At 41.8% G+C, this 17,931-nt stretch overlaps 1 protein-coding gene across 7 annotated transcripts in view; it reads right to left on the bottom strand.

The window, feature by feature from the left end:
* The window catches only part of LOC137371215 (F-box-like/WD repeat-containing protein TBL1X), a 375,589-nt gene that overhangs the window by 107,813 nt on the left and 249,845 nt on the right, over positions 1-17,931 (bottom strand). For 6 of the 7 annotated variants that reach the window (XM_068033399.1, XM_068033400.1, XM_068033398.1 and 3 more), the window contains one exon: positions 3,405-3,511. In XM_068033399.1, the coding sequence (XP_067889500.1) occupies positions 3,405-3,462 (58 nt within the window). In that variant the 5' untranslated portion in view covers positions 3,463-3,511. Of the gene's footprint in view, positions 1-3,404; positions 3,512-17,931 lie in introns of those variants that run through there. The other variant, XM_068033405.1, reaches the window with a different exon arrangement.

Here is a 17,931-nt window from a genome sequence, read left to right as displayed (position 1 = left end):
GCATACGTGCCATTCCGGAGAATACACGGCATCAGGTGACCGTATCTCCAACAGAGAAGTCCTCGAGGCGGCCAACATCCCCAGCTTATACATACTACTGATTCAGCGGCGCTTGAGATGGCTTGGCCATGTGAGCCGCATAGAAGATGCCAGGATCCCCAAAGACACATTGTACAGCGAGCTCGCCACTGGTATCAGACCCACCGGCCGTCCATGTCTCCGCTTTAAAGACGTCTGCAAACGCGACATGAAGTCCTGTGACATTGATCACAAGTCGTGGGAGTCAGTTGCCAGCGTTCGCTAGAGCTGGCGGGCAGCCATAAAGGCGGGGCTAAAGTGTGGCGAGTCGAAGAGACTTAGCAGTTGGCAGGAAAAAAGACAGAAGCGCAAGGGGAGAGCCAACTGTGTAACAGCCCCGACAAACAAATTTTTCTGCAGCACCTGTGGAAGAGCCTGTCACTCTAGAATTGGCCTTTATAGCCACTCCAGGCGCTGCTCCACACACCACTGACCACCTCCAGGCGCTTATCCATTGTCTCTCGAGATCAGGAGGCCAAAGAAGAAGAAGGATGTGCCATAGTAGACTAACTGAATAGAATGTTGCCTTAAGCAACAAGCTGTCCTACAGATACTTCTGAAGAACAATGTGAGCTATCTTTAACAAAAGCATCAAAAGTTTAGAATTGCAGGTGATGATCCCCTGAGGTGGTTAATCATTTAACGTTTCATTATTTGGACCAAACATATGCCCTGCGGCGCTTTTTTCTAGACATCCATCTGTTCTGAGTTGTTAGCCTTTGAGTGAAATAAACACTTTGGGCCAAATTTGTACTCCGACCCAGCTTTGGCTGGGTGGGTAGCAGTGAGAGCTAGAAACTCATCCGCTGCTCCAGAAACATGCCTGCCAATTTCTGGGTTTGGTTGGTGGGGGGTGGGGGGTAGAAATTGCACAGGTCAAAGGCTGCCCACTTAAATCAGCTATATGGCAAAATTGGCTTTCCAGGCCATCTTGCAGGGATTGCGTGATCAAGAGGGGGTCACATGTTCATGGCTAGGAGGCCTAAGTGTTTGTTGCGGAGCCCAGCGGTGAATGCTTGCTCTCCCTGGCCCCAGAAGGAAAATAAAAATAAACATGCCTGCTTGGGCCTTGTCTGGCCTGATCCTCTTACCCCACTATATTCATTTGGTGGGAAAGCCACTGCAGCTTCCCAATCTGGCTGTTAAGTTAAAATTGCCTTGGTCCCGATGACATTGTTTGGACCTAATATCCATAAGGAGAAAAGGAAACCCATCGGCTTTGGGAAGGTGTCCTAGCCACTTGCTCAGTAGAGCAAGTTAAACTTGGGAACAGTCAGCTCCCAGTAGCTCCAGGGCAGATAACTAACCTGGGGGATTTTAACTGCCCACTAAGCCAGTTTCTTCCAGGTGGGTAGGGTTGAAACCACCTGTGTTGTGTGACTTTGGGAGTAAACCCCTTACCTGTTAATTCTGACAATACAAAGAAGACTACATGGAAAAAATCCATTTCACCACCAACATAATAAAGTCCCTGTAATAATCCAAGTGTACAAGACAACATTTTTGATTTATATTTTCCCAAAATATTTAGTTAATAGGAAACAAACATCATTGCATATTAAAAAGCTCAATATTGCAACAAGTTTAGTGACTAGTAGATCACGAGTACCCAAACGTGACTTAAGAGATACTGGGTATGGCTACCAATGGTTGGTCTGTCGCTGACCCATGCAAAGATGGTTTTTGTGTGTGTGTGTGGGATGTGGTGCGGATTCTCCCTGACTGTTATGAAGCTTAGTTTTTTTTCTGAAGTTGTGGTAGAAATCAGTGAGAAGCACCAGGATCCATCCTTTCCTCTCACCTCCCTCCAGTAGTGTTAATGTACGGTAGCTTGGAGATGAGTATGTATGAGCATTACCTGGCATCACCTCAGCAACCACTGGCGGTGCAGTCAGCAGCCCTGCATTGGCCGTGGTCAGCAATCAGGATTGCAGCAGGAATGATCTGGGAAGGTACCCTCATCCCACTGCACTAAGGGGTGAAGCTGAGATCCAGTTCCACTTTGTGAGCCAGCGCTGCCTTGTGTTTAGTTCAGGCATAACTGATCCTATTGCATTTCAATGAGATGATTTTCAAAATGTCAGCCATGGAACTGCTGCTTGTGGTGGGGTGGAGATAGGATCCATATAGAAATGTGGTGGGATGGGGATAGCATGAGAGGAATGACATGAGAAGGGTAGAATGGCATGGGAGGAGTGAATCGGATGATGGAATTGGTTTAAGTATACTAATTTGACTGTTGGGTCAGGGTCAATATGAAAATGTGGTGGGATGAGATATACAAAGAATAGCTGTTTCTATAAGCTGACGGCACAAGGACTAGAGGATTTAAGGTTTTGGGCGAGAGATGCAGGGTGGGATATGAGGAAGAATTCTTTTTTTCCGTCGTGAGTGGTGATGATCTGGAACTTGCTGCCTATGAGGGTGGTGGAAGTGGAGACAAAGAATGATTTCAAAAGGAAATCAGATGGGCGCTTGAGGGAAATAAACTTGCAGGGCTATGGGGATAGAGCAGGGGAATGGGACTTACTGAATTGCTCTACAGAGAGCCTGCATGGACTCGATGGGCCAAATAGCCTCCTTCTGTGCCTTAATGACTCTATGAAGCCAAGAAGTCTGTGCATCTTATTGCAATATATATTTACTGTAGTCCTATAATATAATTGAGCTATATAATTAATTAGAGCACTGTATTTTGTTATAACTCTGTTTCTTTGAGCTGCTCATCTGCTGCCAGTAGTGATGCCCTTAACAGCAAAGAGAAATCAAATCCTCAGGGACTGTCTAGCCTACCCAATTGACTTCATAAGTCGACGTTGAAGAAGAATTATTGATCAGACCATGTGAGGTTGTGAGCTGATGGTTGTAAAGAAGAAACCCTAGAGTGTACCAGTTGATTATGTAGTTAATATGGTAAATCCCCAAATATCAACAAACTCTTTTTTAAACTGTGAATATGTAAAGTCTGCATAATTTGAAGCCAAAGTATACGGAACAAAGCTATTACTGTATAACTCCCACCCACACACAGCAGCCACCTGCATGACATGTGAATGCCCTCCAGTTCTAAGGGCTTGCCTGCATATGTTTACAGTCCGTTGACTGAGCCAAAGTACAGGAGAAGGGCATGTGAGTCTCATTTTTCCAATAAATCTGCCAACCCTTCATAAAAAGCTGAGCTTCTGAGATTACAGAGTGTCACTGGCTCCATAACAAAACAACTTGACTTAATTATAAAGTCACATGTATAGAATAAAGGATCTATAGAAATCAGCTGTTTCATAGTTCATTTGAAGACTTTGTGTGGTGCATATTAACATTCTTACCTGATTCTTGGAGATATCGATAAACCAGGAAGTTTACTTCGTCACTAGTTATGCTCATCTTAGCCCCACCTCAAATTATGAGGTTTACAAGCAGTGCAATCTATGCCCTGTTGGGTGACACAAAAACGATAATTTAATATTTCTCAAAAGTTTAGGTGAGAATTAATCCAAAGATTATAAATTAAAACAGCTTCAAACAACATTAAGACTGAGGTTCATTTTCTAACCCAATGACTTTTGAATAAGCCAAAATATCCAAAATTTAAAATTTAGAATCTGTCCTTTTGGGAATCCTCAACTGGAACAAAAAGGCCTTCTATAATCAATGGGTCAGATTTTCATGTTCCTGTACCTACATGCATTTGATCACCTGGACGCAGTGGGGAAAGGAACTCTTTATTGATTGTTTACAAACTGAATGACTTGCTAAGCCACTTCAGAGGGCATTAAAAGTCAACCAGGTAAGTGTGGGACTGGAGTCATGAGGAGGACAGACTATTTGGGCTGGCAGCCTCTTTTCCCTGAAAGATATTAGTGATCCAGTTAGGTTTTACTCACAAGCTAGAAGCTTTTAAAGTTACCTTTTTGGCGCTAGCCCACTGATAATCAGATTTACTGAATTCAATTAGACAATTTACCATGGTGAAATTTGAACACTCAGCCTTTTGGTCGTCAGTTCAGTACCATAACCTTTTAGCCTGCTTCATCTAAAGTTCATGTCTGATTGTTCTATCATGGAGTTCTCCCATCACCACCCATTCCTCCTCAATTTCGAACTGTGCGAGTTCCTTATGGGCCTTTACATAACGCTCATCTTTCTGAAAATCTTTTTCATTTGGAAAAATAAGGATCAAATTATGTCTCGACTTACCTTTGTCCCTTTCAAAGGCACCCATTATATAACTATAATATTTTAAAAAACATATATAAACTTGTATAAAGAACATTAAACCTTTCTCCTGGAGTAGTACTCTTTCCACTTGAAATTCATGACAATTATGGGCAGCCCTAACTTACAGATAATAGAGTAAATTCTTCAATGCAGCATTTGGTCACATACCAATAAACAAGTGTGTGCAGGAGGTGGTATTACTGCAATATGAAAATATGCACATAAGATCACAAAGTTTCCAGCAGTACAATACATCTTAAACTTTGTTCACACTCCAACTGCAAAATCACTTTTTGATGTCAAAGCAATATCCAAAGAAGGTTCACAAAAAATTGCAATCCTAAATATCTTATAATTGACGAGAGAGTAAGCTAAAATTGCACTTACATTTACCCTTTTTGACATTATTTTATTTACAAACTTTTCAAATATCAACCTTTGCATTAAGCCAGTTTACAGCCATTCGTATAATCAGGAAATAAAAAGTGTAACTGCATGGTTCACTGGGAGAATAGAACATTTTATTAGATTGCAGCACTGAAACCAATGATTATCAGACTTGATGTAAATCGCTCCTACACTTGTTTACATCATTTAAATGTGTTATAATATTCCCAAAATAAAATTGATATCAGAAGAATAACTGTAGTCTTCCCAGTTGCATAAACATAGAACAGGAGAAGGACATTCAGCTGCTCATGCCCAGTCCGCCATTCCATTAGATCTTGGCTAATCTGCACCTCAACTCCATTTATTCCCATTCCTCCATATTCCATCATACTCTTACCTAACAAAAATGAATTATCATTATTCGAAAAAATTAAACTGACCCAGCATTCACAGCATTTTAAGGTGCAGAGGTACAGTTTCCCACTATCCTTCGTGTGAAAAAATGCTCCCTAATTTCACTCCTACCCAACCTAGCTCTAATTTTATTATACGCCCTTGCTCTGGATTCTACACTAGAAGAAATAGTTTCTCTGAAGTTAACGAATCCCTTCATCATTTCAAGCACCTCAATCAGATCATCCATCAACCTTCTATCAAGGGAATACAAAGAAAGTTTAGGCAACCTGTCCTCATAAGTTAGCTCTTTAAGCCCTGGTACCATTCTGTTGAATCTGTGTTGTACCACCCCACAATGTCAGTATATATCCTTCCTGAGGAGCGATGCCTAAAATTATACTTCACATGGGTCTGACCCAAGGCTCTGTACAAATGAAACATCCCTTCTTCACACATGCTCCAATCATCTTGAGATAACGGCTAACCTTTTTTTGTATCTATGCATTTTGCAATTTGTGTACATTGACACTAAAGTCCTTTGCTCCTCCACAGTTCCTAGTCTATTAAGAAAATATTCAGATTTGTCTTTCTCTGAATCAAAGCGGATGACCTCACACTTCCCAACACTGAACTCCATTTTGTAATAGTTTTGCTCACTCATTTAATCCAAGTCCCTTTGAATAAAATAAAACTTCTGCTCCCATTCGCACAACTTACTCTGCTTCCTAATTAAAGTGTCATCTGGCCTTAGATGTACAGTTCCTTGTTCCTTCATTTATTATTAATATAGTCAATGAAACATCAGAAATTATTGAAAGTTTAAATTTAAATGCTACATTTTTAACTTGGTGTCTTGCAGTGGAAGGTTCATAAATATTACTTTTGAAAGCACTCTTTGGCATACTCCTTCCATATGCAATTACTTTGCATGAAAAATTGGAGCTGTTTTCCTTAGAAGAGATTACAGTGTGATTGTCGCGAGATTAAATAGATTAGATAGAAATAAACTGTTTCCAGTGATTGATATTCATATCGAGATAACCAGATATACAATTAAATGCAAGAGATTTAAGGCTGACTGGCAGAAACTTTTTTCCCCCCACTGTGATGTAAGGCCTTGAATGGACTACAAAAATTAATGGTTGAAGTACAGGTCATCCTAACATTAAAGGATAGGCTATATAGGTTTTTGAAGGAAAGGAAAATAAAATAATTATAGAAATAGGGCAGGCAGATGGAAGATAGAAGCAGGAGACAACCATTTAGTCCTTCAAGCCTGTTTCGCCATTCAATAAGATCATGTGACTGAACTCACTGGCCTGTTTCCATGTTGGTGTTCATTGCTCACACTATGTAATTAGAACCACAGAAAAAGAACGGTACAGAAGGCGGCCATTCAGATTGTCGCGTCCGTGCCAGCCGAGAAAAAACGAGCTGCCTGGTCCATAGCTTTGCCGGTTACAGCACTTCAGGTGCACGTACAGGTACCTTTTAAAAGAATTGAGGGTTTCTGCCACCACCACTGTTCCTGGCAGTGAATTCCAGACACCCACCACCCTCTGGGTGAAAATGTTTTTCGTGTCCCCTCTAATCCTTCTACCAATCACCTTAAACTGTGCCCCCCGGTAATTGACCTCTCCACTAGGGGAAACAGGTCCTTCCTTTCTACTCTCTCTAGGCTCCTCATAATTTTGTACACGTCTATTAAGTCACCCCTCAGCCTCCTCTGTCCTAAGGAAAACAACCCTAGCCTATCCAATCTTTCCTCATAGCTGCAACTTTCGAGTCCTGGCAACATTCTTGTAAATCTCCTCTGTACTCTCTCCAGAGCAATTATGTCCTTTCTGTAATGTGGTGACTAGAACTGTACGCAATACTCCAACTGTGGCCTAACCAGTGTTTTATACAGTTCCAGCATTACATCCCTGCTTTTGAATTCTATACCTCGGCCAATAAAGGAAAGCATTCCATATGCCTTCTTCACCACTTTATCTACCTGACCTGCCACCTTCAGGGACCTGTGGACACGCACTCCAAGGTCTCTCACTTCTTCTACCCCTCTCAACATCCTCCCGTTTACTATGTATTCCCTCGCTTTATTTACCCTCCCCAAATGCATTACCTCACACTTCTCCGGATTGAATTCCATTTGCCACTTTCCCGCCCACTCAACCAAACCATTGATATAGTTCTGGAGTCTACGGCTATCCTCTTCACTATCAGTTACATGGCCAATTTTTGTGTCATCAGCAAATTTCCCATTCATGCCTCCACTATTTTAAGTCCAAATCATTAATATACCACAAAAAGCAAGGGACACAACACTGAGCCCTGTGGAACACCACTTGAAACAGCTTTCCATTCACAAAAACATCCGTTGACTACTACCCTTTGTTTCCTGGTCCTGAGCCAATTCTGGATCCAACCTGCCACATTCCCGTATCCCATGGGTTTTCATTTTACTGACCAGTTTGCCATGTGTGACCTTGTCAAATGCCTTACTAAAATCCATGTAGACCACATCCACTGCACTTCCCTCATCAATCCTTCTTGTTACTTCCTCAAAAAACTCAATTAAGTTAGTAACACATGACCTTCCCTTAACAAATCCATGCTGACTATCCCTGATTAATCCGTGCCTTGCTAAGTGGCAGTTTATCCTGTCCCTCAGAATAGATTCTAGCAATTTACCCACCATCGAGGTCAGACTGACCGGCCTATAATTATTTGGCCTATCCCTCGCACCCTTTTTACACAATGGCACAACATTCGCAAACCTCCAATTGTCTGGTACCTCTCCTGTATCTAACGATGATTTGAAGATGATCCTTAGTGCATCTGCTATTTCCTCCCCGGCTTCCTTTAACAACCTGTGATGCAATCCATCAGGCTCTGCCAATTTATCCACTTTCAAGGATGTCAGACGCTCTAGTACTTCTTCTCTCGTTCTGCTTATTGTATCTAATATTTCACACTCCTCTTTAACTACAATGTCGACATCAACCCTCTCCTTTGTGAAGACAGAGACAAAAAACTCATTAAGAACCCCGCCCACATCTTCTACATCCACGCATAAGTTCCCTTGTATATCTCTGATAGGCCCTATCCTTTCCATAGTTATGTAATCCCTTGAAGACACAAGTTTAGTTTCTGCACCAATTTTTTTTTAACCATTCTACCCCTTCTTCACATTTTGGAGTATAGTCTAGGCCCACACTCCAGTGCACTATTCAAAGTGTGCTATATTGATGGAGGGAGACGTTTTAGACCAAGGTCCCAACTACTTGCTGAGGCAGAAGTTTAAAGATTGATACTACTTAAAGGAAACTCATTCACGCTGAGCATTAATTTTCCCTCAATCAGTACCATTCAGATTAAGTGGCCAATCACTTTACTGCTGTTTGTGGAATGTTGGCACAGAATGGTTGCCATGTTTTGTCTACATAACAGCATTCAGTACACTCCAAAAAGTAATTTATCATGTGAACTGTCCCGCTGGTATGATAAAATGCTGTAAAAATGTTTCTCTTTTTCATGTCATTACGACAGAGTGGTTCACTCTCTGGGGAAATGACAGGTGTGAAAACACATCTCTGTCAAAATACTTTGTCATCTAGCATATTATGCCACCATACAACCACTAAAAAGCATTATATTACATAAGCACATTGCTGGAGCCGGGAAGCAGTAATAGATGGCACTTTAAGCCCAATGAGGATGATTTTATGCAAAGCATTGAATACGCTGACTAAAACGTGCTTATAAAATTGTACATTGATCACCCACCCTGAAATATATGAAGGCCAAAGTATCAAAAATCCAAAGCTTGCAAAACATTCAAGTTGGCTCAATATTTTGCGGCTGAAGCAAACTACCCGATACCAGACTTGCCACTAGGCTACACAAATACATAGTGGCCTTGTACAGTTAAGATCAATTTGGTGTTTCTTTTTTGCGATTGGTCCTGAAGACTCTGCATGCCTCAATGTCCTAAAAGAATGGAAAGATTGGTCCAAACCTCAAACCAATGGAATGCACAAGCCCTTTTTACAGCAGCCTAGTTTTCTACTTGTGCACTTGCCAAGCCTCAGTTTTCCTCTCATTCATTTTAATGAACAAGAAAATCACAGGCAGACAAACATACCAGCTGAAAACCCTGGCCAATGACTGTATTAGTGCAAAGAGCTGCACTTAAGCTGTTGTTTTTAATACAAGTGGTGTGTAGAATTATGTACTTTTGGTACATGGTCAGAGTCCCATTAAACACTCCCAGAGCTGGTACTGTAGGCCTGTAATCAGCTTCGAAAGACCAGCACTATATAATGAAATCTACAGGTATGTGGGAGTAGGAAAATCAACCTTCTGATAACTTTTGATCCCAGCAAAACAGTAAGCCATTAAAACAATGTGGTTAATGTAATAACCCACACTGCCACCAACTCATGACTGGTTTCAGTTCCCAATGCACAAGAAAGAAAAGAAACCTTATTGCAGAAGTTAGAAATTTGAATCTCTGAAGTCAATAATTAGTTGTTGGAAACTCTATCAATATCCTGGTGCTACTTAAATGTTGAAATGAAACTAGGTCAAAGACTTTTTCCAAAGTATTTACTACACAATAACAGGGTACATGGCTATTGGATGAAGTATTCCAGATGTGCACCACTATGTTTGCAGAAATCTGAGGTCACAGTAGCAGGTATTGTACACGCGACTATTCCACCCTCTACTAAAATAGACAGAATTTTGCACAAGTTAATAGCACTTCTCGAACATGCAAACATACGAATTAGGAGCAGGAGCAGGCCACTCGGCCCCTCGAGCCTGCTCTGCCGTTCAACAAGATCATAGCTGATCTGATTGTAACCACGACGCCACATTCCTGCCTACCCCCGATAACCTTTCACCCCCTTGCTTATCAAGAATCTATCTCCCTCTGCCTTAAAATATTTAAAGACTCTGCTTCCACTGCCTATTGAGGAAGTTCCAAAGACTCACAACCCTCTGAGAAAATGTTTTCCTCATCTCTGTCTTAAATGGGTGACCCCTTAAATAGTGACCCCTAGTTCTAGATTCTCCCACAAGAAGCACATCCTTTCCACATCTACCATGTCAAGACCCCTCAGGATCGTACATGTTTCAATCAAGTCGCCTCTTACTCTTCTAAACTCCAGCGGATACAAGCCTAGCCTGTCCCACCTTTCCTCATAAGACAACCCACCCATTCCAAGTATTAGTCTAGTAAACCTTCTCTGAACTGATTCCAATGCATTTACATCCTTCCTTAAATAAGGAGACCAATACTGTACACAGTACTTCAGATGTGGTCTCACCAATGTCCTGTATAACTGAAGCATAACCTCCCTACTTTTATATTCAATTCCCCTCACAATAAATGATAACATTCTATTAGCTTTTCTAATTACTTGCTGAACCTGCATACTAACCTTCTGCAATTCATGCACTAAGGCACGCAGCTCCCTCTGCATTTCAGAGCTCAGCAATCTCACCATTTACACAATGTTTCTTTTTTAAATTCTTCCTGCCAATTTGGACAATTTCACATTTTCCCACATTATACTCCATTTGCCAGATCTTTGCCTACTCACTTAACCCATCTATATCCCATTGTAGCCTCCTTATGCCCTCTTCACAACTTACTTTCCTACCTATCTTTGTGTCATCAGCAAATTTAGCATCTGTACCTTCGGTCCCTCCATCCAAGTCATTTATATAAGAAGTTGAGGCCCCAGCACTGATGCCTGTGGCACACTGCTCATTACATCTTGCCAACCAGAAAATAACCCATTTATGCCTACTCTTTGTTTCCTGTTAGCTAGCCAATCTTCTATCCATGCCAATTTGTCACCTCCTACACCATGAGCTTTTATTTCCGCAACAATCTTTGATGCGGTATATCATCAAGTGCCTTCTGGAATTCTAATTACAGTACATCCACAGCACAGGTTACTTCTTCAAAGATCTCCAATAAATTGGTTAAACATGACTAAAGGCCTGCTCAGGTTGGGATAAAGCACCCGACCCAAACCCGACTGATCCACAGCGGACCCGAGCCCGACCCGGCCCGAGTCCCTCCAATTTCGCCCCGAGCCTGACCCAAGCACGACCCAAGCACGACCCCATTCGACCCGACCATCCCTTTACTTACCTTCCGACTGGGAAGCTCCATGAAGCTGCAGCGTGTGCATGATGATTTTTTTTAGATTAGAGATACAGCACTGAAACAGGCCCTTTAGCCCACCGAGTCTGTGCCGAACATCAACCACCCATTTACACTAATCCTACACTAATCCCACATTCCCACCAAACATCTCCACCTGTCCCTATATTTCCCTACCACCTACCTACACTAGTGACAATTTATAATGGCCAATTTACCTATCAACCTGCAAGTCTTTTGGCTTGTGGGAGGAAACCGGAGCACCCGGAGAAAACCCACGCAGACACAGGGAGAACTTGCAAACTCCACACAGGCAGTACCTGGAATCGAACCCGGGTCCCTGGAGCTGTGAGGCTGCGGTGCTAACCACTGCGCCACTGTGCCGCCCATCATAGTCTCGTCACTCGCTCACTGCGTAGGCTCAGTTTTGTCCCAGACTCCCAGCTCAGATAAATTTTTTATTTTTAATACTTAACGGCAGAGCACTTAGCGTGTTTGTCCGGCCCACCCCGACCCAAGCCCGAAAGCCGGACCTGGAAGAGGGGCCGGACCTGACGCCAGCTCGACAGTCGTCGGGTCCCGTCGGGTTCGGGTTGGGTAGCAGGCCTTTAAACATGATTGCCTGATGTATTAAAATATGGGATTGATCTCAATACTACATTGAAAGGGAATGTGGCTGGAAAAAAATTCCATTGGAGCAGAGAAGGCAATAAAGAGATTTAAGAGGTTTTATAGTTATGAAGAGTAGTGATGCGAGTAAATAGGAAGATACTAAAATCTGGATTTTCAGGTGGACAATCAGAAGCCAACATTTCAAGGCCCAATTTCATCAACATATGTGCAGTGAGTAGCACATGCTGCACAAGCCTCATGGTGCAGTTCACTGGCTCCCAGCAGGTGCAATTTCAGTTTAGCCTGGAAGCTAAACGGCTGCGGAAAAGGCAATTGGGAGACTGGAAACCCAGGACAACAGTGGGCTACATTATTCTTGTGAAGCACAGAGCAGAACACCTGCTCCTCTAGTCCCTCAAAAATAATTGCAACACGTAAACTTTTCAAGCTTGTTCTGTACCGTGAGGTTTTATTGCACAGAGTATGGCTGATGCTTTGCCCAATAGGCTGTTATAATGGGGTCCTGTCTTCACAAATGCGTGAGGGTCCCGCCTAACTCAGGCATGATGGGCAAAATGGTGCATTCTGTGTGAAGGCAAGCTATTTCTTTGTGCTATAGAGTTCTATGATTCTATATTACCGAATTGAAAATATGTAAACTGCTTTATACGAGTCAGATATTTAAAAACATTTTAATAAAAGTTATATGTCAAAAAGAGCCACTAGAGGTGGTTAAGGCAACATCCTGAGGAACCAATATACATTTAACTTCCCGATACTGTGCAAGATTATATCACTGATATAAATATATGTGCACATTATTTTTTAAAAAAGCTGTTTTTTTTTTAAATGATGTAAGTAGCTACCAGAAAAATGTAGAAACAGCAATACAAACTTTTTTTTGGAACATGACATACTTTGTTAACATGTTACTATGTTCATTAGCAGTGTTATGTTTTGTCATCATTTCTCTTCACACCATTAAGGTGTCAGTTTTTGCAAAACTGTTCAAATTGCAGGGGAAATAACGACTGGTTTATTTTATTGCAAAATGGTTCATCTACAATCCTTTTGTGAGGGGAGAAAAATAACATACTAGCATGGTACTCTGTTATCACTTGAGTCTTGTTGGTTTTCAGGCTGTCAAACAGGTTGATAACAAGAACTTACAATGCTATACTTAGCTCTAAGAATCTTTGTATCTAATTGTATAACTTAGCTCAAAGATTCAGCTTGCTATCTCAAGCTCTATGTTGTTAGCTCTGTTTCTTCAAAGGAAACTGGATCACAGACTGTTGCTGAAATGCACCTTGATTATCAATGTACATTTGAACTGGAAAAACTGTTCTGATTAGATCAGTAAGCCTTGAGGTAAAGAAATTATACAAAAGTAAATTATTTCTGAATTCAGCCCATTTTAATACTTGCTATTTAATTCCAAAAAATAAACCCTTTGTCATATAATTTTTACCCTACATGACATCCAGGCTGCTCTAGTACAGGGATAGGCAACTTTTCAAACTCAAGAGCTGGAAGAAGAAATTGTGCACTGACAAAGAACCATTAAGCTTTATAATTAGATGCAAAGATTTTTGCAGAGTAAATAGTGTAGTACAGTAAGTTCTTGCTATCAACACTTAGTTTAACAGTCTGAAAACCAACAAGACTGAAGCGATGATAACACTGTAGCACACTATGTAATTCTTTCTCATCACAAAATATTAAAGATGAATCATTTTGCAACAAAATGTCAGTTGTTATTTGTCCTGCAATTTTGAGGAGTTTTGCAAAAATTCACACCTTAAATAGTGTGAAGAGAAACTAATGAACATAGTAGCACTTTAAGAACATGGTAACAAAGTATGTCATCTTAAAAAAAAGCTTGCATTGTAATTTCTTCATTTTCCTGGTAATTTTACATGATTTTACTTTGGGAAAGAACCATCGTATGCTAACCTATATTATGCTAACGTCTAATATACTGCCCAGCAATGTGACTTGATATGCTTTGTTTTCAACTTAAAATCTGGATTGCATTCTCCTTCCCTTTCTCTTATACTGTAATTTGCTGCCTCTTATTCTGCTGCCCTCTCTCTCATTGCCTCTTCTCCCTCAGTATGTTTCTTATTCTTACTGTTTCTCTTGTACACATTCTCCCTCACTGTCTTACCCTGATTCCATGTCTGCATTTTATCCCCATCTTTCCCTTTTCTTTCCTCTTCATTCCTCTATCCTTTATTCCTTTCTCATTTCTTCTTTACTCTCATTCTTATTCCATGTCTCTTGCTTCAACTGTCCTGGTCATTCTCACTTCTCCCTCGCCTTTAGTTTAAATCTTGCCAGTATGGCAATGTGCTAACAGCTCTCCATTTTCTGGATTAGTTTATCATAATTATGTATCGTCAATGTTCAAATTTAGAAGGGTGCAGGGTGAATACTAATGGTGAGAGTGGAAAATTGCACATGATAATTAAATGGATAGAAAAAATTAAAAGTGTGTGGCAAAATAGGGCAAACATTCTTAAAACATTTGAAAAATGTCAAAAAGGCATCACAACCCATTGCTCAGGCTGAAAGGAACAGGCTAAAAAGTGAATCAAAAACGTAAGCTCAGGTGCAGGCATCAGTCTGCAGGTCAGTGAAGCAGCCAGACCTTGTTTGATAGCTGAAGTGGAGTTGGTGCAACATGTAGTGGCAGCACACAGAGTAAGTCCTCTGTGCCATTCTGTGGCATTGTCCCACAGGACAGAATTGTAGCATTTCAAGGGAGTGGAGTGACATTTCAGGCTGGGACAGACTGTTATCAACAATGGATGTGGGTGTCTTATGCCACATAGTAACTGTAGATACTGTAGTATAAGGGTTTGAAAGGGTTAATATTTGGGACAGTGTGAGGAGTACCTCCCACCATGATGATGTAAGATATCACGAGAGAGAGACTGCGGGGAGATGCAGCATAGCTTCAGAGGAGTCATACAGACTTATGTAAAACTGTATATGATTAAAATGCAATGAATGAGTTAATGTTAAAATTACTGAAGACTCAGTAATGTTTCCTAGCTAGACAAACCAAATACACAAATGGTGGCAAACTAACCAAACATACAACATGGTGGAGCGTGGTTCTTACCATACGACACCCAGAAGAATTTGGAAAATTGGGTTTTCTCCGGGTGCTACGGTTTCCTCCCACAAGCCAAAAGACTTGCAGGTTGGTAGGTAAATTGGCCATTATAAATTGCCCCTAGTATAGGTAGGTGGTAGGGAAATATAGGGACAGGTGGGGATGTGGTAGGAATATGGGATTAGTGTAGGATTAGTAATAATGGGTGGTTGATGGTCAGCACAGACTCGGTGGGCCGAAGGGCCTGTTTCAGTGCTGTATCTCTAAACTAAACTAAACTTTGAAGAAAGATGACCTGGAAAAAAAGGCACCAGATCTCGAGAAGAGGCTGTGAAAAAGCTCCAGAGCTGCTCTGTGGAGGAAGGAGGCACGGAGAGTTGGGGAATCGGCTTGTAGAGGTGTTCAGGCTCCACTACGGAGGCAGGTAGTCTGTGAAAAAATTCCAGTCCAGTGATCGCAGGCTTCAAGTTGGGGAACCAAGAAATGGTCAGGGATCTGGTGAGCAAGCCTTAAAGAGGGCAAAAATTTGTTCCTAATGGTTAGTCAGGTAGCACCGGGAAAACCAAAAGTCCTTAGCAAGGGCGGATCGGAGGGCAGTGCCATTACACTTAGCGACCGCAAGCAAATACTCAATACTCCAGGGAGCAAAAAACTATAGAAAAAAAGCTGCAAAACTGCATTGAAAGAAAAAAAGAAGTAGAGTCTAGCGGCGAGATTTCATAGGTAGAAACGGTGACCAGAGCAGGAGTCAGCGCGAGGCTGAAAAGCGTGGGAAACTTCCTTTACTGGAGGGAAAACTTTAAAAATAAAGTAAACCAAATAGAAAGCCATGGATCTTAAATTCACAATACCAGAGGGGTTTGGACACATAGAAGTACCAAATCAAATTCAAAATTGGTCACTATGGCGGAAAATATTTCTGAGATACAGCATTTCTTCAAAATTAGATAACCAGTCTGAAGCAGAGCAAGTTAACAAATGACTGTATTCCACTGGAGCAACAGCAGACTATGTTATTGCAAGACAAGGAATTAATGAGACATCAGACAAATTTGATGAAGTTTTAAAAGCCTTTGATAGTTATTTTAACCTGAGGAGCAATAGGATTCTAGAAAGGGCAAAATTTAACAGAAGGGTCCAAATCTAGGTAAAACAGTTGATGCTTTTATTAGTGACCTTCATAGACTAACTGAAGGATGCGAACATGGAAGACAAGAGACCACATTGTAGTAGGTATTACTGATGAATCCCTATCAGATTTACTGCAGTCGAAGGAAGACCTCACCCTAAACAAAGCAATACAGCTGGGGAGACAAACAGAGGTCGAGAGGTGAAGAAAGACCTTGGCTCAGGAAACCGCCGGTGGCCATACAGTTCCTTAAGCACAGGGCTGTAAAAGAAGCACCAGAAAAGAAGGGACACTGGGTGGGGTGGGGGGAGTGCAAGACGCCAAAAAGACCCACAGGCACTAACAATGTCCTGCAAACAAAGCAGAATGCTTCCACTATAAGAAAGTAGGCCATTTTGAGAAGATGTGCCAAAGTAAAATCTCTACTCCCAAAGGTTTGAAAGAAAAAGTCTTCAAGTATAGAGCTGTTAATGAATTTGAAAATCTCCATCAGGAGAGAAATCAAAAACTTCCTTGGTGAGATCTTTGACCTTAATCAAGTATTCTGATCTGCAGATATATGTGTCAACGGACATATCACCAATTTTAAACTAGACACGGGAACGAGTGTAATGGTTTTTATCAGACAACGAACCAAGGTTATCAACGCATTACCTACAACCAACAGAAACTCAGTTACATGGCCCGGGATGGATTGAACTGAAAGTCAAGGGAAAGCTACAGGGAACACTGCAGTACAAGGGTAAAGCAGATATTGGAAACACTATGTTCTAGAGAATCAAGAATTTTCTCTTTTAGTAGAAGAGCTTGTATTGACCTTCATCTTACAGGCAAAGTAGAAGTTGTTGAGCAACAAGAATACACAGTCACTTCCAAAAAAGACTTTCCAAAATCATTTACTGTTCTAGGAAGACTGAAGACAGCATACAGCATTACGTTGAGAAACGACGCTAAACCTGTTTGTCTTTTTACGTCTAGGCAGCTATCACATCCATTAATGAAGCACGTCCAACATCAACTAAAAGAGATGACCAGGATAGGAGTCATTTCTCCTGTCATTGAACCTACATAGTGGTGTTTAGGAATGGTTCCAGTTCCTAAACCTAACGATACTCTTCACATTTGTGTTCTTCTTTTTCTTCTTCTTTTGGGCCTCCTTATCTCGAGAGACAATGGATACGCGCCTGGAGGTGGTCAGTGGTTTGTGAAGCAGCGCCTGGAGTGGCTATAAAGGCCAATTCAGGAGTGACAGGCTCTTCCACAGGTGCTGCAGAGAAATTTGTTTGTTGGGGCTGTTGCACAGTTGGCTCTCCCCTTGCGCCTCTGTCTTTTTTCCTGCCAACTACTAAGTCTCTTCGACTCGCCACAATTTAGCCCTGTCTTTATGGCTGCCCGCCAGCTCTGGCGAATGCTGGCAACTGACTCCCACGACTTGTGATCAATGTCACACGATTTCATGTCGCGTTTGCAGACGTCTTTATAACGGCGACATGGACGGCCGGTGGGTCTGATACCAGTGGCGAGCTCGCTGTACAATGTGTCTTTGGGGATCCTGCCATCTTCCATGCGGCTCACATGGCCAAGCCATCTCAAGCGCCGCTGACTCAGTAGTGTGTATAAGCTGGGGATGTTGGCCGCTTCAAGGACTTCTGTGTTGGAGATATAGTCCTGCCACCTGATGCCAAGTATTCTCCGAAGGCAGCGAAGATGGAATGAATTGAGACGTCGCTCTTGGCTGGCATACGTTGTCCAGGCCTCGCTGCCGTAGAGCAAGGTACTGAGGACACAGGCCTGATACACTCG

Source organism: Heterodontus francisci, chromosome 6, assembly GCF_036365525.1.
Source record: "Heterodontus francisci isolate sHetFra1 chromosome 6, sHetFra1.hap1, whole genome shotgun sequence".
Lineage (NCBI taxonomy): Eukaryota > Metazoa > Chordata > Chondrichthyes > Heterodontiformes > Heterodontidae > Heterodontus > Heterodontus francisci.
This window is presented reverse-complemented; position numbering and strand designations above follow the sequence as displayed.